The sequence below is a fragment of the Alosa alosa genome, chromosome 23 (assembly GCF_017589495.1).
Source record: "Alosa alosa isolate M-15738 ecotype Scorff River chromosome 23, AALO_Geno_1.1, whole genome shotgun sequence".
Classification (NCBI taxonomy): Eukaryota; Metazoa; Chordata; class Actinopteri; order Clupeiformes; family Clupeidae; genus Alosa; species Alosa alosa.
Genome location: NC_063211.1, coordinates 1,471,372 through 1,495,520, shown reverse-complemented (window position 1 = coordinate 1,495,520; position 24,149 = coordinate 1,471,372). Strand labels below are relative to the sequence as shown.

Genomic DNA, 24,149 nt, shown 5'->3' with positions numbered 1-24,149 from the left:
ACTGCCATTCCTGTGCCTCCTTCCCAGCCTCCATGGTGTGTGTTTTTGTGTGTGTGAGTGAGAGAGAGTGTGTGTATATGTGTGTGAGAGTGTGTGTGTATATGTGTGTGTGTGTGTGTGTGTGTGAGAGAGAGAGTGTGTATATGTGTGTGAGAGTGTGTGTGTGTATATGTGTGTGTGTGTGTGAGAGAGAGAGTGTGTGTATATATGTGTGTGAGAGTGTGTGTGTATATGTGTGTGTGTGTGAGAGAGAGAGAGTGTGTGTATATGTGTGTGAGTGTGTGTGTGTGACGCTGCTGGCTGGGGGCAGTGGGAACGGGGAAAGCCCCTGGGTGAGTCAGAGGCCCCCCCCAGGCAAACGATGAGCTATGGTCTACTCACACTCATAACATTGCTCACCGTATCCAGGAAGTTACACATTTAGACTACCCACGATGCCTGCCCGGAAGATCAAGAGTCAGACGTCCACCTCCAGCATACATGCACACGCACAGACACACACACACACACCCACAGACACACATACGGACACACACACAGACACTCCACTATGGAACTTGTAGACAAAACTCTATTTGAATCATAACCATAAACACAGTATACAAACACAAACACACTCGTCTGAGCTCAGGCCACAGTCCTCAGCCTCGTAGTGTATCTCCCGGACGATACACACCGTTGTAAAGCGCATGCGGGACCAATTGGAGAGGACTGAGCCCTGATCCCTGTGATCACGAGACAGCAGACCGGCGGGTCTTAAACCGGTTGCGTTCAAAGTTCTGTTCTTTGGACCTTGGTGCCATCTAGTGAACCAGCCTGCATTTCCACCAGAAATCCTGCACAGAACCAAGGATGCGTCCTCAACAGGGTGGGTGTAGCATGCATAACTGACCTGTCGAATGGCACACACCCCTTTGGTTCGCATGAAAAAACAACAACTATTGTTTTTGGTTCCAGTTCCAAACCAACTTTTCAGGTTCTGAACTGATGTATCTTTGGTGTAAATGCTCCAAACAGCCCAAACAACATCTGGAGAACAAGAACACAGAACAGAACCAGCTCCCGGTGAGTGGAGAAGGCCTTTAGAGGCCGAGAGAGATGCTGAGAGGCGGGAGGGACGCCATGGGTACTAGCAGGCCACGCTGGTAACTATGACGACCACTGGAGGCTTCTGGGGCCTCATTACAGAAAGAATCCTAACTGCTCATCCTAATTTAAGTTAGGAAACCAAAGATAGGAAAAATCCTAACTTCCTATTACAGAAGCAGTGCCTAAACTAATGTCCGTTTCCTATCTTATCTGTGGCTTCCTATCTTATCTTTATTTAGGAAAATCCTAAATGTTCTATCAATCTGATTTTTCGACGGCTATCAACAGTTTATGTCTTTTTCTGCACTTAGAATGTGCACGAGACTGATAGAACGCATAACTGTAACGACAAATGAGCTTAAAAGTTAACGTTAAAGCCTAACGAAAGCCTAAACGAAACAGCAAGCTACGGTCATGGCAGGTCCAGCTGATAAGAAGAGGAGGGCTTTTAATTTCAGCCAAGACGAGTTGGAGGCATTAGTTCAGGCGGTGGAAGACAGGAAACATTTATTGTTCGGGAAATTTTCAATGACCCAGTAACGTCGCTCTAAAGATAGACACTGGAAAGAGGTGGCGGACTCTGTCTCAGCAGTTTGTGGGATGCTGAGGACGGTGGAGAGTACAAAGAAAAAAGTGGTCCTCTCTAGCAAGTGATGCTAAGATCAGGGGGTCTTACAAAGGAGGGACCAAGCAAAGACAGGGGCTGGTTTGCCCGGTGAAGCCCCTAACCTCACTGGAGGAGAAGATCCTGGCGTCATGGGTCAAGTTTACACCGAAGGTAAGTTGATTTCAGCACTAGCTTCCATCGCAAATTAGCCAGCTACTAGCTTGGCAATCGCAACTAATGTTATTAAAGTTTGTCTTCAGTAAGACATATCATGTCTAAACGACAAGAACGCTAGCTCTAAGTTTAGGTTGGGCATATACCTAAAGAGTGGACCTCATAATTGGTATGAACTAATGTCAACTAGTGTCAGTGTGTCTACATTTTGGGGGCGGTGTAGCAGGCTACAGACGTCAGCTAGCTAGTGCTATGATGTAACGTTAACGATGATAATCTAAAATGTAGCAGCCGCATCGGCTACCTGGAGGAGTGGCTACATAGTAACCCTAGAATAGGGCCACCAGAAGCTACATGTTACTTGTGTCAACCAGACAAAATACAGTCTATGTAGGCCTAGAGCTATGTAGACAGCAAAAGAAAAGCCAACGCTGACAACTCCCTAACGTGAAATAATTTGTGTATCATAGGCATTGCAACCGGCACGGAGGTGGGACTGGATGAGCTGTGTGAGCAGAGAAGTGGCGAGGTGTGTCAGTCAACATCGTCTGACCCTGAATCGAGAAGGGTCATATTAACGCTGATGGATTCAGCACCTTCTGAGTGCTTTCAGGTAGAAGGTGGGAGGACATGTCAGTGGTGATGCACTGGAGACACACACACGGGAAATCAACCATAATAACACAAATAATTTAAACACAAGAGATTCAGACACAGTCATACACCATTCACACACACAGGCACAGAACACACACACACACACTACTCTGCTGTGACACTGGCCTCTAGGGTTCTGCTGGGGAAGTGCTTCTAGACAATAAACAGAAGCGTTTTCCAGTGTCATGGAGTACCCATGCTGCCTATGGATGACTGCATCTTCAGAGAGTTTGGGGAGATGATGACTCTAGTCTCTTCTCTTCCTCTGGCCGCTCTGCACTAACAGCGCCAAGAAATGTCAGACAGGAAGGATTTCAGCACAAAACCATTACAGCTTTCCTTTATATTAGTTTCAGCATCCGTTTGTCTCTGTGATGCGGCAGAACCCACATCCACAAGTGACTTGCGTTGGAGAGTGGAGTGGAATGATTACATCCACACACACACACACACACACACACACACACACACACACACACACACACAGCGCTCTGTGCCTGCAGTGTTTGGTGATGCTGACACATTATTTGTTGGTGTTGCTGTGAATAAATAGCTGGCTGATCGCTGAACTGTGTCTCCGAGCGCTTAACCCAGAACTTGTCTGAACCAATCAGAACCCCTCCGTGGCGTGTAAGGCAAGGCAAGGCAGTGCAGTGTAAGGCAAGGCAAGGCAAGGCAGTGCAAGGCAAGGCAAGGCAAGGCAAGGCAAGGCAAGGCAGTGCAAGGCAAGGCAAGGCAAGGCAAGGCAAGCGTGTGGAGTTCAGCAGCCAGGGCGTTCCTGCGTGTTCAGTCAGTGGCAGAGCAGAGCAGAGCAGGCAGGCTAAACATGCAGTCTCACGCCTGACGCCATAGGGTGGAGAGCCTGCTGGGATTGGTCAGCGACGCAGACAGGGGCGGAGTCTGAAGGAGTCATCGTGGACGTGACTGACGTCTATCCTCCAGGTTTCTCAGACTGGCCCTCATGGCCTCATGGGGGGGGGGGGGGGGGTGAGTCAAGTGGGATATTTTGGAGCGCTGTAGTCAAGCAGGGGATTTCGGAATGCTGTCATGCGTGTGCGCTTCTTGCACACTGTGAGATCACCCGAAACCAGAGCGCAAGAGATCGCTCACTCACTCTCACTTTAAGGCAAAAATATTTTCGCTGGATTACTTCAGCACAGGGGAACACACACACACACACACACACACACACACAGCCGTTCCCCGTGACAATCCAAACTGTGCAATTAAAGAGCACACACTCACACACTACATCATCACCCTGTCTTCAGGATGGACACTCCTTCAAGAGACTATCCAAAATCATGACTTCACTTAGACCACACTACTGCGCTTTAGCACTCCAGACCAGCACACACACACACACACACACACACACACACACACACACACACACACACACACACACACACACACACACACACCTGCTCTGCAAACAGAACACTGGGAGGGCTGCTGTACGTCACCGCTGACGGTCTGCATTCTGTTTTGAATTTGCAGTCGTGCCCTTTGGTGTTGGGGTTCTTATGTGTGGGTCCTATATGTAAATGCATTCCATTGCATTTCTAAGACATCTGACAATAAACTTGTAAATAATAACATAAATAAATGTGTGGGCCTAAACACACACACACACACACACAGATTTCCCAACTTCAGACACATTTCTTGCATATGAGCAAAGCTCTGTCCTGCCTGTGCAGTTTCTGACATGAACTCTTGGCACTGGGAACCAATCAGCAGGCTCACCGACAGGGCAGTGTGTATGTGTGTGTGTGTGTGTGTGTGTGTGTGTATGAGTATGAGTGAGTGGGTGGTGCCTGTTTGATGAATGTATGATGAATGTATGAGTGAGAGTGAGTGTGTGTGATGTGTGAGTGTTAAAGTGTATTGTATATGTGTATTGTGTGTTAAAGTGTATAGTTAGTAAGTGTGTGTGTGTGTATTAAAGTGTATTGTGTATAACTGTGTGTGTTTTTAAGTGTATGCTGTGTTGGTGTTGGTGTGTTGGTGTGTGTGTGTGTGTGTGTGTGTGTGTGTGTGTGTAGTCTCAGCAATCAGGCACCCGGTGAGGCTGCAGTGCACTGCAGTGGTTTGTGTGAATCCAGGCTAATTACTAGGTGTTGGTGCGAGGGCGTCTTCCAACCATCTCCCAGTTAGCGAGCGAACTGTGGGCTTACGCAATAAGAGTCAGGTCTGGTGAGCGTTCCCAGCGAGGAGCGGCTGCAGGCCCAGGCATGAGCAGCCGAGTGGCAGAGCCGGGAACACACAGAGGCAGGGCAGACCTGACTAATCAATCAATCAGTGAAAGAGCATTCCACAACTCAGAGATTCCCGGGTCAAATTCCTGCAAATGATCCGCAAGGGTACCATTGGAAACGTTGGGCCCTTTGAAAGCATATGTAATATCGCCAATAATGTAATAATGTTGGTCATTATGTTCTTTGAAAGCATATGTAATATCGCCAATAATGTAATAATGTTGGTCATCATGTTCTTTGAAAGCATATGTAATATCGCCAATAATGTAGGTCATAATGTTCTTTGAGGGCCTCCTGAAAGTGCAGTGCCCTTGAAATCAGCCAAACTTTACTTTTCCCTGCCTCAAGGCATCAGCACGTCAGCACACACCCATTCACCTCTACTTTCAGTGGGTGGGATGTGCGTGTGTGTGATGTGGACTTTGGGGAGGCCTGGTGATATTTGTTTGAGGGGGGTGTGTGTGTTGTGGTGTGTGTGTGAGGTCAGCACTCTGGCTTTGGGGTCCTCCAGGGGTGGGTGTGGTCCCTCTATGCTGCCGCGATAAGGACGGCCGAGCACCCAGCACACTTCCTGCTGCGCCATCTCCTCTCCTCACTTCCTGCTGCACCATCTCCTCTCCTCTCATCTCATCTCCTCTTATCTCCTCTCAGCCTCTCCTCTTCTCTCCTCTCGCCTCTCCTCTCCCGTCATCTCCTCTCTAGTGCTGTCACAACTTTGGTCACGTCACCGCGGATTTGAGACGAGGATGAGGACACTCAGACATCTGGTGCTGCCTCCTTTTTATTTATTTGATTTCCTTGTTCCTCCCTGCTCTCCCATGAGCCATCAGTGCCGTGCCATACGCTCGCCAGCTGGACGCGCTCGGCTCGGTTGAGCTCGTACCGCTGGCCGCTGAACCAGAACACCGAGGAGAAGAACTCTAACCTGACCCGAATCATCACTTATGACAATAAGCCCTATTAAGACAGCGCCGGCGCAAAGAGGCTACGGCACAACTAAAATTATCCTCCTCAAACTTCAGCTAGCAGAACACAGCCAGGGCTGAGGAGCAGGCAGCATGCTAGTCAGGTTAATCACTATTTAAGACATGGAAGAGTGGGCCTGTGTCTCTTAATAGGGCTTATTGTCATGGTCGCTGGTCTACTTAAAAAATGCTAAACCAAAAGATAGAAAACCATATAACGGGCATGTAAGGGACCATCTCTGCCTGTGACAATGATGACAAAACAACAACAAAACAATCACAGAGGTCAAAGGCTGAGTGAAATATGTCATGTCGCCCATGTTGCATTCTGTGAAATCAGCGCAAGAGTTCTCCAGCAGTGGCCCTAAATGACACTAGCGTCCATGCACTTGGAAGAGTGGAGTAGCCTGCTGTGTCTGTGATGTGAAGTGAGGTCTGTCTCTGATCTGGATATAGTATGTGCCACTCCACACTGCTCTGCCTAAGCCATGTTATCCTATTCAGAGGATAATCTAGGTCCACTGATTCAATTTTACACCACTGCGAGACTCTGGTGAAACCCTGCTGCATCAAACATCAAAGTCCCAATGCTGAACCGAGTCCATCGCTTCAAATACACCCAATTTAAGATTCTCACAGGGACCTCAGATCTCACATCTGCTAGGCTGACATATCAGTGACAAGGCCTCAGAGTAGACTGCATCAGCATCAGCACTACACTTCACTTCACTTCAAATGTCCTCAATGACAATTGTCTGTTCCACATTAAAAAATAAATATATATATATATATATATATATATATATATATATATATATATATATATATATATATACACATACACAGACACTGCATGGGCCTACTTTATGCAGTTTTCACAAGTGTGTTAGTGTAAAAGGCAGATGTCTATCTATTACGATTTTATTACAGCAATATTTACAGTATTTATTTAATTACTACACAGAGCTTAACATACAGATAGAGAGAGAGAGACAGAGAGAGAGAGAGTACTGATATCCCAAATGAGCAGTACTGATATCCCAAATGACTGCCTTAACTGTGCTCCATTTCCTGAGTTTTGTACAGTGGAGCTGTAGGTTACTTTATGTCTAGTTGGACCTTGGCTGGCTGTTGGACCTTGAGAGTATTTTCTCCTTGTTTAAGTTTACATAATTTGTTTGGACAAAAACATAGCCTATAGGGCTATGCCTCAAGCTTTAAGCCATCCAATCTGAACGGACTGTTACTGGTTCGCAGCAGAAATGTTACCAGCTTGGTTCTCGAATGTATAAACAATGTTACAAATTATGAGAATTTGCTCCACTCATCGGGAAAGCATTCTGAAATTCTATCGAAGGTACAACTCCGTCTCAGATCGCAACCTTATGAAACGGACACAATGTAGACAATCTCTTCGGCATAGTTAGCTGGTAATGTAGACAATTTTACAAAAGTCAGTAGGGTTTTAGCTCTAGCAGTGTGCTCATTGCTGCCGAAGAGGAAATTTCCAGTGTTTAGAGAGAAGATTGCGTTATGGATCAGACAGGCAAACTATTGAACTATGTGAGGAAATGAGCAAACCAACGACTCGCGATGTTCACTGCACAAACAATGGGAATTGAATATCCAACTGTTTTGATTTGATAGGGAACGGCTGTGTCTGAACGACCTAATTCCTGGCCTATCGTCCCACAAAGCCCCCAATCACCCCCTCCCCACCCTCTCGAATCGTGTAGCAAGCAACAAAGCGCTGATCAATATGTTACTTTCAGTCAGGTAGCCCAACGCCACTCGAACGCGCTGGACGCCGATTGTTTTCGTTGTGTATTGTGAACGGCAGTGAAAGCATTCACAGAACACGCTCACGGTTTAGCTTACCATCGGCCTGACTGACTTCCAATAAAAGGTATGGTCTCTCTCCCTTCCTCTCGCCCCCCTCTATCCAGCCCCCGTACTAATTTTCCCTCCCTGCCTCCCAGCTAGTTCTGTTGAATGTTCATGTTGCTCGAAACGTAATTGAAATGCGCTCCCAACATAACCACGAGAGAGAGAGAGCGCGCGCGTTACATAAAATCCTCTTCGCCCTTTCCTCCGACTTCAGCCTCTTTGCAGATCAAAGGTTCTCACTTGAGTCATTTTGGCTAACGGGCTAAAGCGTCACAAAACCTGGCTGGTATGGTTATTTGTATTATCCGGAGTGTAACGTTACAACAAAATCTGAAACGACCCAGACGCAGACTTTTTCATGATAAGAACAAGCAATCCAAAAAGTCACTCACCACGACTCTTCTCTCAAAACGTGTGCCTTTATATTTCAGAAAAGTGCAATTATTTTTCCTCTTTCTCCACGTTCTGTTCCCCTGCCCCTCTCTACACACCCCAAGAACCGAGAGTGTGTGCGGGGTGGGGGGCCTGGGTAACTGGAATGATCCCGTGCAGACGGCCAATTTGGAGAGGGGTGATAGATCGCTGGCTTTTGGCCCCCCAAATTACATGTCAAAGAGAAGCCCCAAATTCCTCAAAGTTTTCTGGGCTCTCTCTGACAGACAGACGAAATTCTTGCCAACAGGGCACATTTAGCGAGACTCCTGCGCTTCTACTCGCTGTATCCGGGCGCTTCGGCCGTCTCTCCTATTCCGCCATGTTGTGTCTCTGTGCTTGGAATGGAAAGCAGCGCGTTCCCGGGACAGGCCCCGCCCCCCCCGGAAGGTGCCGCGCGACATCTGGCGGTGGAGCGGGAAGCGCACGAGGAAAACTGGATCAACAAAAGGGAGCGCACAGGCGTCACACCCTTCACATACAGAGTGCCATCTTGTGGCCAGTCACTTGTTGAAGGCTGCGACACAAAGTAGGCTACAGTCAGATTCAGATCAATTAATGCACACCCCAGTGTGGACAGCTAGTCTTACATAACATTAAGCATATATTATTTTGACACTAACACATCTAAAATGTGCTGAACTTTTTGTCAGTCTGTGCATCCTTGACTGAACATCATCACTTGTTGTGTCTTCAACAATGTTGACAATGACTGTGTGTCCTGTGAAATCTCATGTGCTAGTAGTGTGTCACTAGTAGAACATTCCAGATGTAATGTCACTCTTTAAATGGTCCCATTCTTCATCGCAAAGTTGTATACCAGAAGCAGTATTACATACAAAACATGAAACCAACTAAAAAGATTTACCACTCTAAATGTCAAACTCTTTCCTAGTGATTTGGTAAGTAGAACATATCAGGGCTCTATGTAATTCCTCAGGCAAAAGGAGACCGAACTGGAAAGCTAGAGGAGGATTGTCTTGCATGAGAGACTGCCCTAGTTAGACAGGCACATTAATGGGAGAACTGGGCACTGATTGGTGGACTTGGCATTGCTGAGGAACAATCTTGCCAGTTACAGGTGTTAGATTTGTCAAGAAGGCACCTCATGTTTTGTTGTTGCAAAAGGACTGTCTAGCATTCACCATCAGCTTCTTAGTAAGCAGTGCAGAGAACAATTCTGTAGTTGGTCGTAGAACTTTCCGTGTCACACAAAGTGAAATGTGAGGTAATCCAAAATTCAGCCTAACAATCATTTACTTATAAGGACTGACACATTCTATTTCCTAAAAAGTGAAGTATGAAAACCACACAAAGTGTGTGTCACATCTGGCCACTGTTCCACCACGTCCTTTCTTTTGAGCTTTGCTGATGACAATGTTGCATTCTTACAGTGTCATGCTTACAATGCAATATCCTCCCACAGCTGGTCAGATATGAATACAACATCACGTTTATTTCTGTCATTTAATTCTTCAATACACCTGACTGACGGGTTTCTTTCCTCAAGCCATCCACCTCCTGAACAAACTCTTTAAACTACGCCACACTGCAACTGCACTGTTTACCCACTTCTCTCAATCTATTTATTACATTCTTTCTAAATCTTTATTCTTCATTACAGTTAGTGACCCCTCAGGACACCTCTGCACAGTAAAGTTGAGCAGATAAATGGCATTTCACTACAGATTGTACAGCAATATCTCTACTTATGAGACAAATAAAAATCATTGACTCCTTTTAGACTCAATGAAGAATCTCAGGTGTTTCACACAAGTACGTTTATTTTTCACAAATGAATAAATGTGGCATAAACTCTAAAAGCATATAAATAGCAGAATAAATACACAGACATACCACATCTTTTTTTTTTACGGTTTCAAATTAGTTCCACGTCTGATGAGATTCAGCAGTGAGAATACAGTTGTATGGAATGTGGATGACGTTGTTCCAGCCCCGTTAACTTGGCTGATATAAACGTAAAGAGGTTATGGTTGCTCAACTTTGTGCTTTCTTAGTGAAGGGGGCATCTAAAGAGAGGCTTGGTCTCTGTGTGTGTGTGTGTGTGTGTGTGTGTGTGTGTGTGTGTGTGTGTGTGTGTGTGTGTGTGTGTGTGTGTGTGGTTTCAGGTCCTGTAGAGGATCAGGCAGTGAGGTTGGCGATGACGGCGCGGGTAAACTCATCGCTGCTGGCGTAGCCTCCAAGGTCACCTGTGCGCACCTGTCCCAGGGAAAACAGCTCATTACACACCTGACATCAGTGCACAATATATGTACACACACACACACACACACGCACGCACAAACACACGCACACACTATACTAGACACCTATCTCAGTCACACGTTGTGTAAATACACAAAAGGTACTTGCACACACACTGACAGTCAGCCCGCCACATACACCCACACATACATGAACTCCTGATAACCCTTCACCTGTGCAAACACACACACACACACACACACACACACACACAGGCTTCTCATTAGTTCAACTACTGCATGTAAGTTTCTAATTGATGAATCTATAAAAGGTTACCTGCATTTTGAAATAAAGTATATTTGGCTTAACTCTGCACTAATGCACCTATAAACCTTCACACTGAGCGCGCGCACACACACCAGAGCTGTTCCTATTCAGACAGGAATCCATATAATTAGTAAGTCAGTAGCACACACAACGCTAACAAATCACAAACACACACACACATACACAGAGGGAAGCTTCGGTTAATTTATTGTTTATTTGACTGTTCAACAGCATGATATGGCATAGGCAACAGCATGAACAACATACGCTGTGCCCCTGAGATGACTCTGGCTGATGAGACTGACTCATGATTGCTACGGTCTCCGTACAGTGATTACCTGCAAACACTAAGAAACCAGTGGACCTCTACACTAGAAATGACCCAACATAGGAAACTGTTATAACAAAGACAGTTATGTACAGTATATCAGTTTAAGACAGAAGAGTTTTTTTTTTTTTATAAGCACAAATGCTAAAGCATTGGCTAGCAGCAATGTTACAGATAAAAATGTTCCGTTAGCATTACGACACAGCGGGAAACACCATCAACAGATGACGACCGTTCCACTGTATTTACAGAGCACGTCATTGGACCAGCTGCTATCCAATCAGAAGCAGTCATTGACTAATTGAGAATGTTCTATAGGAGTTTCTATGGCAACAGCTAATACTGCGTCATTTGGTAGGCTACTGGTCATTGGCTGGTTGCCCAGTGAATGGACCAGTGATAGCGGGTGAGTGGAAGATCAGGTATGAAAGCCCTGTGTGACTCAGCTCAGGAGAGTCAGAACTGACCAGAGGTAACAGGAATGACAGAGAGAGAGAGAGAGAGAGAGAGAGAGAGAGAGAGAGTTCATAAAGAAGATGCTGGGAGAGTGTAGCCCTGAGTTGAGGTAGTAAAGGAATGTGGGGGGTCGTATAGATCATTACAATTCACTAAAATAGCGAAGAGAAAGAAGACAAAGGCATAAAGAAGACAAAACTAGAAGCAAAGCTAGTAGGCCGTTCATCTAAAAGCACACACACACACACACACACACACACACACAGACAGACACAGACAGACACAGACACTCCTGCTCTGCAATCAGGGAGGGCTGATGTACGTCACAGCTGACGGTCTGATTCAGGAAAAGACTGACTGTAGATCTGTAGATAGGATCTTTCACAGTGGCAGCGGAATCTTTGATCAGAGCACTGGCTTAGCTCTTCCGTTCCCTCTGACAGACTACAGCACACACACTCAGACACAGACACACACACGAGAGCAGAAATCTATCTCCGGTTCCGACAACGTAGCAGGTATAGAGAGCCATGCAGACAAGGGTGATCTGGGAGAAGGAGACACAGACACACACACACACACACACACACACACACACACACACACACACACACACACAGAGAGCAGAAATCTATCTCCGGTTCCGACAACGTAGCAGGTATAGAGAGCCATGCAGACAAGGGTGATCTGGGAGAAGGAGACACAGACACAGACACAGACACAGACACAGACACAGACACAGACACAGACACAGACACAGACACAGACACAGACACACACACACACACACACACACACACACACACACACACACACACACACACACACACACACACACACAGGGGTCATCTGGGAGAAGAGACCCAAAGCAACACACATACACACACAGGGGTCATCTGGGAGAAGAGACCCAAAGCAACACACATACACACACAGGGGTCATCTGGGAGAAGAGACCCAAAGCAACACACATACACACACACAGGGGTCATCTGGGAGAAGAGACCCAAAGCAAAAAGACAGATAGACAGTATAAGAAGGTACACACAGGACACACTGCAGGGGAGGAGGATACACACACACACACACACACACACACACACACGAGACAGGAGACTCAGAGGGAAGGGGCAGAAGTAGAGAAGAGATGAGCAAAGGGAGAGAGAGAAAGACGCACAGAGAGGAGGAAGTGGAAAGAATCCGAGCAGTGAGCGGGTTTATCACAGCACCAATCAGATCGCCTGATCCAGAGACTGTGGAACAATCAGTCTTTAAATAGAAAACCGCTATCTAAAACTGCTTTAAGGTTCTCCTGGGCGTAAGATCATAGCAGAACGGGTTCCAAGAGGAAACCCTTACATCTTTTACTTAACTTGGAACACTAACCTACGACTCTTAAGGGTGCTTAGGTTCTGCAAGGGTCTGCGAACGGTTGTTCTATGAGGGAGAGGGCCCTAAGGAACCTTTCTCTCATCTGAGAGACTAGAAACAGGAAATGGAGAGGGTGACGCCCCTCCTGAGTGAAGTGGAGCTGAGTGAGGAGCTCCCAGTAAACTGTGTAGTTGAAGTGCGCCTACTCGGGGCATCCCAGGGGCAGTTCCACAGCATGCGGCAGGTGGGGTGGGGGTGGGTTGGATGGCTCAGTGGGCGCCTGAGGTTCTTCATTAAACTGGCCGGTGGCGGAGGTTGGCTGTGACGGCTTGCACAAAGTCAGTGGTAGTGGCATACCCGCCCAAGTCTCGCGTCTTCACCTGGGGCACGCACACCACACACACACACACACACACACACACACACATAAACACAGACACACATCACAACAAATGGACGATGTTTAAAAAATGTTGGGAGGAGGATCTTGAGGGACACTGCAGCTAAGAAACTGAGTTTTTGATTCTCTGCCAGTCATGTGCAAAACTCAACATCAGCTTCCTCCAGACAGACAACACACCCCTTTCCTGTTCCATGAGACGCCACGGACACACACACACACACACACACTCACGATGTGGGTGAAAGTCTGAGTGAGGTTATGATGTCGTTCAGTTAGGGCACATGCAACTTCCCTAACGTGACTCAGCATCACAGCCTGATACAAAGAACCCAGACACAACATAAACACTCCATCTCTATGGAGACAGACACGTAGCCATGGCGGCGAGGTGAGGTGAGGCGAGGTGAGGTGAAGTGAGGTGAGGTGAGGCGAGGCGAGGTGAGTGCAAGAGCCCAGCAGTGGTAGCAGTGGTGTTAGATCTGCAGAGATGTTAGTGTCCTTGTGGCATGGCAATACCGATACACTGTGGTCATCACCATCAACATGCACAACGCAAACGGGGTGTCTTTCTCATCAGTATACTCAACCCAACGGCATTGACCCACCCAGGTAAAATCACTGACTGTAAAACACACAGCGTCATACACTCTGTCTGGGGCACGTTTCCCAGAACCATACTTGCAAACTAAGTTAGCAACTTTGTTGGTTGCAATGCAATTTCCAATTGCCAACCAAGTAAGTTGCTAACAGTTTTGGGAAATGCACCCCTGTGCAGTACATTTATATTTACATTCATTCATTTTAGAGATACACCGATATGGAATTTTAGGGCCAATAACGATAACCGATATTTATTAGTTTGTTGTGGCCAAAACCGATACGATAACCGATAATATTACTCTTGAAAAAAAATGTTAAAAGTGATTTGGGGAAAGCATTTAATAAGCATAATTTTATTGCAGTAATTTTACCTACCACCAAATGATGGACAGAACTCATAATAGTCCTCAATAGTAACGGCAGTCAACAACATAACAGTAGCCTAGCCCTACAGTATGTGTGGCTCCTTTAAGTGAAACCTGACGCCAGTGAATTGCGAGTGAGTGGCTAGAGAGTTTGAATCGAGTTTTCATTTAGGACTAAACACTCATAAAAGTCAAAGGCTCAGCTTGGAATAAGTTCCAGACATACAGTATAGCGACCAAATCAATTTTAAGTCCACAGACAACATAACATTCAAGAAACAAAAAGTTTGTAAGAGGGCACATATAATAATTGGAAACTTAGGTTTAGTTTCAAGTAATAAAGAAAGTGGCGGGTAACTGAATAAAGCTGCAACTCCTCACTGTCTCCAGGGTGTTATGTCTTATGTCTACTCTGTTATGCACAACCTGCTGCAGCAGAAATGAAAGGCGCAGCCCGAAGGTTTTAATAACTTATGATGATGACCTGTCTGGAACTGAAGCACGAATGGTTAGCATATTTCTAGGTAATAATACAAAACCCAAGCTAAAGTAATGCAAATATAATACTAAAAACACAACTTAGAACTAGGCCTACTTATGTACTGGTCCCACTAACGAAGTTTGTTTTCCCCGAGCAGCCGGTAAAGTGCAAACACACCAGCACAAGACGGCTCTAGATAGGGCTGAGCTCTGCTCTGGTAAGGTTAAATGGCGGATCATTCACTTAGAGGATTTTGAGATGCACAAATTCCCAAATGAACGCGATATCCACAGATTTTGTTAGAGTGGTGAAATACATTCACACCGCTGACATTATATTGAGGAAAAAGTATAGCCAACCAATCTCAAGTAGCTCAGTGTAGCCAGATGGACCTTACGTAGGCCTAAATTAGGACTTAAAAAATACCGGCGCAAATTATCGGCCAGAATTCTGTTATCGGACCGATAATATTTTCATTTTTTCACTTATCGGCTAATAATATATCGGCCGCCGATATATCATGCATCCCTAATTCATTTAGCACATCCTTTTATTCAGAGCAGCAAGTGATTTTCAGAGCCAGAGCAAGGGTAGGAAAATAGAAAATATTTATATTTAAAAGATGATTTATATTCTTAAAGGTAAACTATGCAGTATTGGCAATTTCCTTACCATTTCTCAGTTTTTGCTTCTTTTTCGCTGGCTCTGTCATGACGAATGTCTGAAAAACTCCATCACTACCTTGTTCTAGCCGGTGCCTGGCGTGTGTGTTTATTTGAATGCAGTAAAGCAATTCATTACACTCGTTATACTTCCTGACACTGAGGCTGTCGGCCCGTTGGCCCACAGTTGCAAGGGTGGTTTTTCCGCTCACAGGCGCTAGGTGTAAGCGAGACGGCCACCATTCAACCCGAAAAAAGTCATGTTAAATGAAGGTAAATTAAGCTAAAAAAACTTGCATATTAAGCTAAAAAAACTGCATAGTGTGCCTTTAAAGTATATATTTGGTTTAAGTATATTTGGTTGACCCCATTTTTTGACTGAGTGTACGTTCGCTGTCCATCATTCCTTCCAATGGCCTCACTTTTGACTGAGTGTACGTTCGCTGTCCATCATTATGTAAAACTGCAGGACTACAAGGAGTAGAATGAACATTATGACGATGTTCCAAGTGCAGAATAAACATCCTGATTGGCTGGGAGTCCTCAGTGATGCTCATTAATCAGGAGGCTCGTAAAGTGCACAAACGCATCTCGTGTCTGGTGTTTATTAATCGCTTTGGAGTGATCAATATCAAAAATCAATGTGATTTCAGTTCCGCAATTGCTTAGCTTACTTCCCATTCCCAGTTTCAAATGTGTTATGCAACATGGCATCAGCATGACTAGTTATGTTCATTCTACTGCTTGTAACTATGTAAGTTAACAACAATGCAAACGCAACCCAGTCTCACCTTGCCCTGCTTGATGACCCTTTTGACAGCCTCGGAGACCATGTTGGAGTGATACTCCAGACTGGAAGAGAAGTCACAGCAAAGGGGTTAGACAGCAGGGGGCGCTAGACACACACCCTAACTATTAACATGCTCACATCGGTGTTGAACCATAAGGCGGGGATCACATTAGCCAGCGGCAAGCGGCAGGTTTCTTATTGTTCTCTATGGTTCAGCAGTGGAACGGTGGCAGGTTCTCCTCTTGTTCTCTATGGTTCGGCAGCGGAACGGTGGCAATGCTGGCGTAACACTAGCGTTGAACAAGCTGAGCGTTGAACTTGGTTCAACTTTCAAAGCGCAACGTGACCGTATTCAATTGACAAACCGTTTGTGTTGCTTAGGAACGAGATAAAACTTATTATGGTCTGAGCGTTGCGCTACGTTTGCCCCTGGCGGACGTGATCCTCGCCTAATGAACACGCACAGCATTTAATGTAATGTCGGGTCACTTTCAGCACCTGCTCCAGTAGTCCTGCTAGTATTATGTTTAGGGAATTTGGCAGACACCTTTTGTCCAAACAAGTGTGTGAACATTACTTACAGTGTATGAAAACTATATTAGTTAATAATAATAGTTTCAAATAAAGTTGAAAAGCCTACAATAAGCATAATAATAATAGTAATAATAACACTGACTATACACTGATGATACATGACCAGTAACCATCACCATGTAACACCATGTCAAGAGTAAGGGTCTAACTGTAGAAAACGTGTGTGGTGAGGCAGACTGTGCACTGGTAGACCCTTTACACGCCTTACACAGTAACATTAAAATGAAATTCACACAATAACATTCTATTCAACACACTGTATGCGTCTATATGTTTATGTGTACGGTATCTGGCGGACGCTTTTGTCCAAAGCAACTTATAGTATATAAACATTTCATCGGTATAAAATAGTATTCAAATAAAGTTGAATGTATTCATGTATGTCATAAACAATGTGCGACTTTCTATTTAATGTCGTTTGTGTGCGTGTGTGTGCGTGTGTGTGTGCATGAGGTGTGTGTGTGTGAGGAGGAGACTGACTTGAGGTGGCGCAGCATGTTGGCAGCACTCAGCAGCATGGCGGTCGGGTTGGCGATGTTCCTGCCCACTGCTTGGGCAAACGGGTGCCGCGCTCCCTGAGGTGGTAAACCAGAAACATCCTCACTCTGAGCCCAACACATCACTACATTCATTCATTCAACATACTAATCAATTCATTCATTCATTCATTCATTCAATCATTCATTCAACATACTAATCAATTCATTCATTCATTCAACATACTAATCAATTCATTCATTCAACATACTAATCAATTCATTCATTCATTCATTAATTCATTCAACATACTAATCAATTTACAACTCCCAGAGGTATAATACAGAATTCGTTCACTCATACATTCAGCAATTCAACATACTAATCAATTCATTCATTCAGTCAACATACTAATAAATTACAACTCCCAGAGGTATAATACAGAATTCATTCATTCATTCAACAAACTAATCAATTCACAACTCCCAGAGGTATAATACAGAATTCATTCATTCATTCAACAAACTAATCAATTCACAACTCCCAGATGTATAATACAGAATTAATTCATTCATTCATTCAACATACTAATCAATTACAACAACTCCCACAGGTATACTACAGAATTCATTCACCCAATCAATTGAGAGAGCCATTCTGTTATTTACAGCATACCACAGCTTGCACTCTAACTAATAGCCATGAAATTTCCAATTACGGTAACGCAGGCACTTTATGGGAGAGTATGCCAACATGGGGGGAGAGAGAGAGAGAGAGAGAGAGAGAGAGAGAGAGAGAGAGAGAGAGAGAGAGAGATGACCAGGCTGGGTACTGACCGTCTCGAACACGGCGTACTCGGCGCTGTAGCTCTCCCAGGCACTACCCCAGCTCCACCCACCAGCCCAGCGGCCAGGTTGTCAATGATGTTGCCATAGAGATTGGGCATCACAAGCACATCAAACTGGTATGGGTTCTGCACCAGCTGGGGAACAAGACATTCGAGGGGGAATCAAATACAATCTGGGCTCTGTGTCGCATAGGGGTGTCACGATTCTGGGGGGGGGATTTTTTATACAACCGCGAGGTTGTAAACAGAACAGACATTAAACATATGTGAACATAGTGAAATGAAAAAGCACGGAATGATAATTTGATTGTTTCAGCACATTCTGAATAGACCCAAGGTTAGTGTTCATGGAATATGCACTTCTAAATGTACATTTTATTTTGGACTGTAACTAGACTATATCATCTTTTCACTTCAGAGTAGCAAGAGGGGCTTCGATTTCAGTCGATTGATATATATTAATTGGCTGCAGGCAGCCTAAAGTTAGAGGCCGCAGTTCAACACGTGTGTGTGTGTTTTTGCTTGGCATACATGTTATAGTTGATATGGGGGTGTGTGGCTACATTGTCGATTCTAATTTTGAGTTCGAAGTTCGAGAACGAGATATCGCACGCACACACGCACACACAATCAAGTGTGTGAGGGTAGGGTCTTACCTGCATGCAACAGTTGTCGATGATGATGTTCTCGTACTTGATTTTGGGGTACAGCTCAGCGATCTCTGCACAGCACTGCAGGAACAGGCCGTCACCCAGTTTCCTGTACAGGAAAGGACTGATCAGTGGGGCACACACACACACACACACACAGACACAGACACACACACACACTCCTGTAACCTTCCCTCCTCATAATGTCCTTGTACTCACATGATGTTGGCCTTGTGCACGGCAGTGACCTTGCTGCGGCCGTTCTTGGTGGCGTAGTCGAACGCAAACTTGGCGATGCGGCGAGACTTCACACGAGTGATGATCTTTAGACACTCAACCACACCGGTCACACTCTGTCATGGGAGACAAGGAGGCGTAAGCATTACATAGCTCAGAACACCACAAATGGACCACACATGTTATATGTGCGTGTGTCCGTGTTCTGTGTGTGTGTGTGTGTAGCATGTAGCATGCTGTACTCTCGCTTGGTGTGTGCAGGCATGAAAACAGGTCAGGGGTGAAAAAGGTGAGAAGGGCGCGCAAAGTGGGAAATGGCCGCTTCATAGCAAAACAAGCGCGAGTGACATTGTTGCCAATAGTGCATAGCTTCCATGGAGTATGAAGTTGCCTAAAACCAGAGATTTATAAAGAAAACAAACTACAAAATGACTATTTTTTTTACAAAAACAAAAACTTATTATTTCTTCTTTTTGGCTTGGGCCTAAGTGTGCTGTTTGGCAACATGCTTCACCCTGGCCCTCCTCTCCTCCTCAGTAATCTACATGAGTTTTTTTTCTTTGTGCCTGAAGTTATCAGACATTTCTGAAGATTTCATAGGCCTACGGGACACTTCATAGTAGACTATTAGAATAAGTCTGAATAAAATAAGTCTGAATATTTGTTGGACCAAACCAGGTAATAAATAAACTTGGGTAGGGTAGACTAGGCTTTAATTTGTAAAATTGGTTTGAAATGTTTTAACCTGCAGCTAGGCTACTTACAGATTGTGGCATTGTGCTAGTGTGTCAGGCCACTGAGCGTTTCTTAAGACAGCATTGCCATGTCAAACACTGTTTTTGTCTCTGAACTCGACAAAACGCACCAGCCCAGTTTAGGAGCATTTAATTCAACTATTTAGTTATTCACATTAGCCTTTGCTATATTGATAAAGTATGCCTATTTGCTTCACCTTTTGTCGATCTAGATGGCTAAAACTGCACGTATTCTTCATCAAATGAACTCGTTATGTCTATATTTCTGTATATATCGCTAACTTTAACAACAGCCTATGCTACGTTGCTACACCAATCTCAACGTCTTTTTCTGACAGAAGTTGAACGTTTCAACTAGCCCACCTGTGACATCAATAAGCATCTCTCCCATGATCTCTCCTCGCCGGGCTCAAATTTCAGACGCATATCTGTAGTGACACAGACAGAGAGGCTATTCCAGCGCAAGCGTTCTGTTCGCGTTGCATCCGCGGCAAAATTTAGCTTCCACTGTTTAATAGGCTAAATGCATAGGGGCTGCATTCACATAATCGTTGCTGGATCAGACACGTCTGCGCGTGATTTGTAAACTCAGTTGTAACCCCATACATCCCCCCCCCACACAATATTTTCTCATCGGATCTGCGCAAACCACGTAAGTCCCCTATTTTGGATTCAAAACGGCGAATTTCGCCGAAAGGTGAGGAGTTTTCATGCCTGTGTGTGTGTGTGTGTGTGTGTGTGTGTGTTTTACGTGCTGGTAAGAGATGCTAGGTAGAGTAGGGTTGGGCATCATTTCAGTTTTATCCGATACTGGTACTAAACTGATACTTTAAAAACAGTACTGGAGCCTGAATCTGTACCAATGGTCGACAACATTAAATTGCTTATTTTGATTGATAAGATAAATTCAACCGCGCGGTCGGTCAAACATGACACAGTTACATATGTGTTTATGCATACGTGTATGTGTGTATATGTGTGTGTGTGTGTGTGTATATATGTGTATATATATATATACGTGTGTAGGATCTTACCTCGTGCTCCAGAGAGCTGTACTCTCCCTCCGTCTGCTCGCGGATGATGACCAGGTCCAGGTTGTTGTGGCGTGTGCTGTAACCAGGCAAACTCTTCACATGGACCACATTGGCAAACAGGTCCAGCTTCCTCCTACATACACACACACACACACAGGTCAGTACAGGTGCCCTCAGCACACAACTAAACACACACTCTTACAGGAAGTGTGATGATGATGATGCACCTCAGCCTCATCTCGTAGGACGCCAGCTCTCCTTTGAACTCCATGGGAGTGTGAATCTTCCCTGTGGACACACACACGTGGACACAAACTGTCACTTCATGACATTCAGGGTTCCAACACAATCTGAAAACCATTATTACTGTTCATTGACTGTGTCTACAAAGGACTTCAATCCCAGTTATGAGGCTTCCTGGTTTTGATCATATTCCAAATATGGCATTTCCATGACTACAGAGCAACCTGGTTATTTCCATGACTACAGAGCAACCTGGTTATTTCCATGACTACAGAGCAACCTGGTTATTGAGGTCCCTGGTTACACATGATGAATCCTGTGTGCAGGGAATCCTGTACTTCAACTAGTAGAACAAGATTTCTCAAAACTAGGACAAGGGTTTTTCTGTGGTTCTGAAATCAGGAAACGATGATGTTTACATACACAAACACAAAACCAGGACACTTCAAAATCCTGACCATCAGCGGGACACCGAAGAGCATGTAAACAGGGCGGGGGGGGGGGACATCCCTCTCCATTTTCAAAAAACTCAGACCCAGCTCTTTAGAGAACATCTCCTCTCAAAGCACCACTTACAACAAGTCTTGTTGATCCTAGCACTTACCACCCGTCTTGAAGTGACACTTAACTGTTTAAAAACAGCACTCACTGATGCACTTATTCTTACTGTACTGTACCGTTTTTAAATTGTCCTAAAATTGTTGAGAGAATTACTTTAAAACTTAACTGTTACCATGTTGTTAGTCGCTTTGGTTAAAAATGCGTCAGCCAAATGTAATGTAATGTAATGTAAACACAGCTACTGCTGTTCTCTGAGCTCCCCATGCCTGGCTGTGGACAGCTCACCTTTCATGGCCACCCTGTTGGTCTTCATGGAGGTCAGCACCTGGTCCAGCTTCTCCTCACTGGCCATGTGCTGGACCTCGCTCAGGTGGAACTCCTCGAACTCCACCGGAACATCACCAGCCTGTGGAACACACACACACCCTCAGAGTTAGAATAAAGGGAGTGGGTAATGGAAAATGAAGTATGGATGACAGAGTTAGGATGAAGCAAGGCATGTTTATTTGTATAGCGCATTTCCTACACAGGGATAATTCAATGTGCTTTACATAAACAAAAGCAAAGAATGATAATATATATTAATATATAAAAGATATAAAAAGAGGGCAATTTTTAAAACGTATAAATATACATAAATATCATATATATGAGTGAGAGAAAGAGACTTTTCTGCACACCTTGAAGACCTCCTTGACGGCAGTCATGAGCTCGGGTCCGACGCCATCTCCAGGTACCATGGTAACCTTGAAGGTGCTGTCAGCCCGAGCTGGGGGAGCCTCGGGGACATTGCGACACGCGGTGAGACTGAGGGCTCTCGTGCTCACGGGCTGCCACAGGGGAACACTAGCACCCTTCAACACAACACGAGACAATTTACAATCATCTCTAGAAGGGTTTGTAGACTCAGAATATGACAGGAATCACGGTATCACCTAACTCAACTGACGGGAAATGTGTAAAAAGCATGTTCGATATGGACAGTAAATTGATAGACGCAAGACATAAGTTGACAAACAGGCAGTAGTCTGACCCGGAATGCAGAGATGCGTTTGAATCCGCAATTTTGGCAGACTGAATGACACACGCCGGGCTTTACGCTAACTTAGCTGCCGAGTTGAAAGGCCAAACCTCACTGGCATAGCGGAACAGGACACGTTAGCTAGCAGGTTAGCCTCATTAACAACGATTTTGTAAAGGACATCAGACAGGAGACGACAAAGACCACATGTTCATAGGCCCCACCATTATAGATAAGAACATATATTGTTCCTTATGTTAGATGACACAATTCCACACAACTATGGCAGCTTCATGGCCTGTCAATTGAAGTACTTGGCACCCCTCTCTCTCCCGCCCGCAGCTAACATTACCTAGCACCCTTCGCCCACTAACATTACAGCCGTTGGGGTGCTTTAAAGTAACTAAAACGAACGCTGAAACGCCAACCTGACAAGACATCTGCTAAGTATCTCTTCAACTGCCTGTACTTTGTCAGAAAAACAGATACTTAAGAAAACTGCCTCTCCATCTGAACTCACCTTGACCAATGTTACAAGACTCCGTCCCAAGGCAGCAGCCATCATGGATACAATGCGGTTTCTAGGAGCGCGGTTCCAAGTGCGCAAGCGTCTGACTCGACAAAAGGAAGTGCAACCATATATGGCAGCTAGCCGATGAAGGGATCAATTTTCGTGTCTCAGGACAAACTAGTTGCCAAAATAAGTTCAGCTTGGTTGCTCAAATGCAAATAACTTTACTCTGAAGGAATTTCGATTTGACAGAGATTTCTTTCAGCCACAATATCTACCTTAATAACAAAATGTACTGACCACGGTTCAGTCACTGTTAGTTTTAATCAGAAATCAAGTCCTGATTATTTAAGTCATAGCCTACTTAAAGGGTATGTTTTGCACTATTTGCTTAATCCCAGATCAGCTACTGTAGCCTATGATGTTTTAGTGTTTCCTGTCAGCCAGAAGGAGGTGTATCATTAGACACATTTCCTGGCACAGAAAATAACATTGAGCTAATGGTAACTTAGGGACAAGCAAACAAACAACCAAACATACAAACAAAACAAAGTCAACAGCCTCGAGTTTCGAGTCGAGTTTTAAAGTCAACGTTTTGTAGAGCTGTATCAGCATTGTATCAGCATTGGTTTTGAACGTTTCAACCGGAAACCCTCTAGGAACAGATTGAAAGGGTTTATTCAGATTTTTCTCCCTCTATTTTTTCATAAAGGCTCCACTTTTGAGACGGATGCCTCGTTTGTAGCAGTTGTCCTGTTGGCACACATAGAAGCAACACAAACGAATAGGTCATCTAAAAATATACATGCACTAAAATAGACATAAAAGGACACCCATGCCTCTATGATTGGGGGGAAAGCACATTTGTGTAAGGAAGAATAATGTACAATGAAAATTAAATATATGAAAAGTAGGTCAAACATATTTTTTAATGGAATATGTACAGTAGCCATCTGTGTGCCTCACCAAGTACCCTAAAATTGGGGACATTTAATCATTCAGCTGCCTGAATAGACTAAGGGCCTTGGGGAAAAACCTTACCAGAATCCAATTAGCCACAGTCTACAATGATTAAGAAAAACTGCCTATATGCTACCACCAGGGGTGTAGTGGTAAAATATGAGGTGGGTAAACTATGAATTCTGTGATCTGTGGTAAG

At 44.8% G+C, this 24,149-nt stretch overlaps 2 protein-coding genes across 2 annotated transcripts in view; both read right to left on the bottom strand.

Annotated features, from left to right (window-relative positions):
* The window catches only part of ptpra (protein tyrosine phosphatase receptor type A), a 51,232-nt gene extending 42,106 nt beyond the window's left edge, over nucleotides 1-9,126 (bottom strand). Inside the window, 1 exon segment of the mRNA XM_048235620.1 lies at nucleotides 8,033-9,126. The gene's annotated coding sequence lies outside the window, so the exon portion shown is untranslated.
* Nucleotides 9,127-9,838: 712 nt separating this feature from the next.
* idh3b (isocitrate dehydrogenase (NAD(+)) 3 non-catalytic subunit beta) lies at nucleotides 9,839-23,467 on the bottom strand. Its single transcript, XM_048234478.1, is given in 12 exon segments — nucleotides 9,839-10,292; nucleotides 16,062-16,122; nucleotides 17,135-17,229; nucleotides 17,968-18,002; nucleotides 18,005-18,113; nucleotides 18,635-18,737; nucleotides 18,848-18,981; nucleotides 20,655-20,787; nucleotides 20,882-20,942; nucleotides 21,744-21,864; nucleotides 22,139-22,312; nucleotides 23,000-23,467. Coding segments are annotated over 12 exon segments (1,149 nt in total). The 5' UTR covers nucleotides 23,045-23,467; the 3' UTR covers nucleotides 9,839-10,214.
* Between the last annotated feature and the right edge of the window lie 682 nt (nucleotides 23,468-24,149).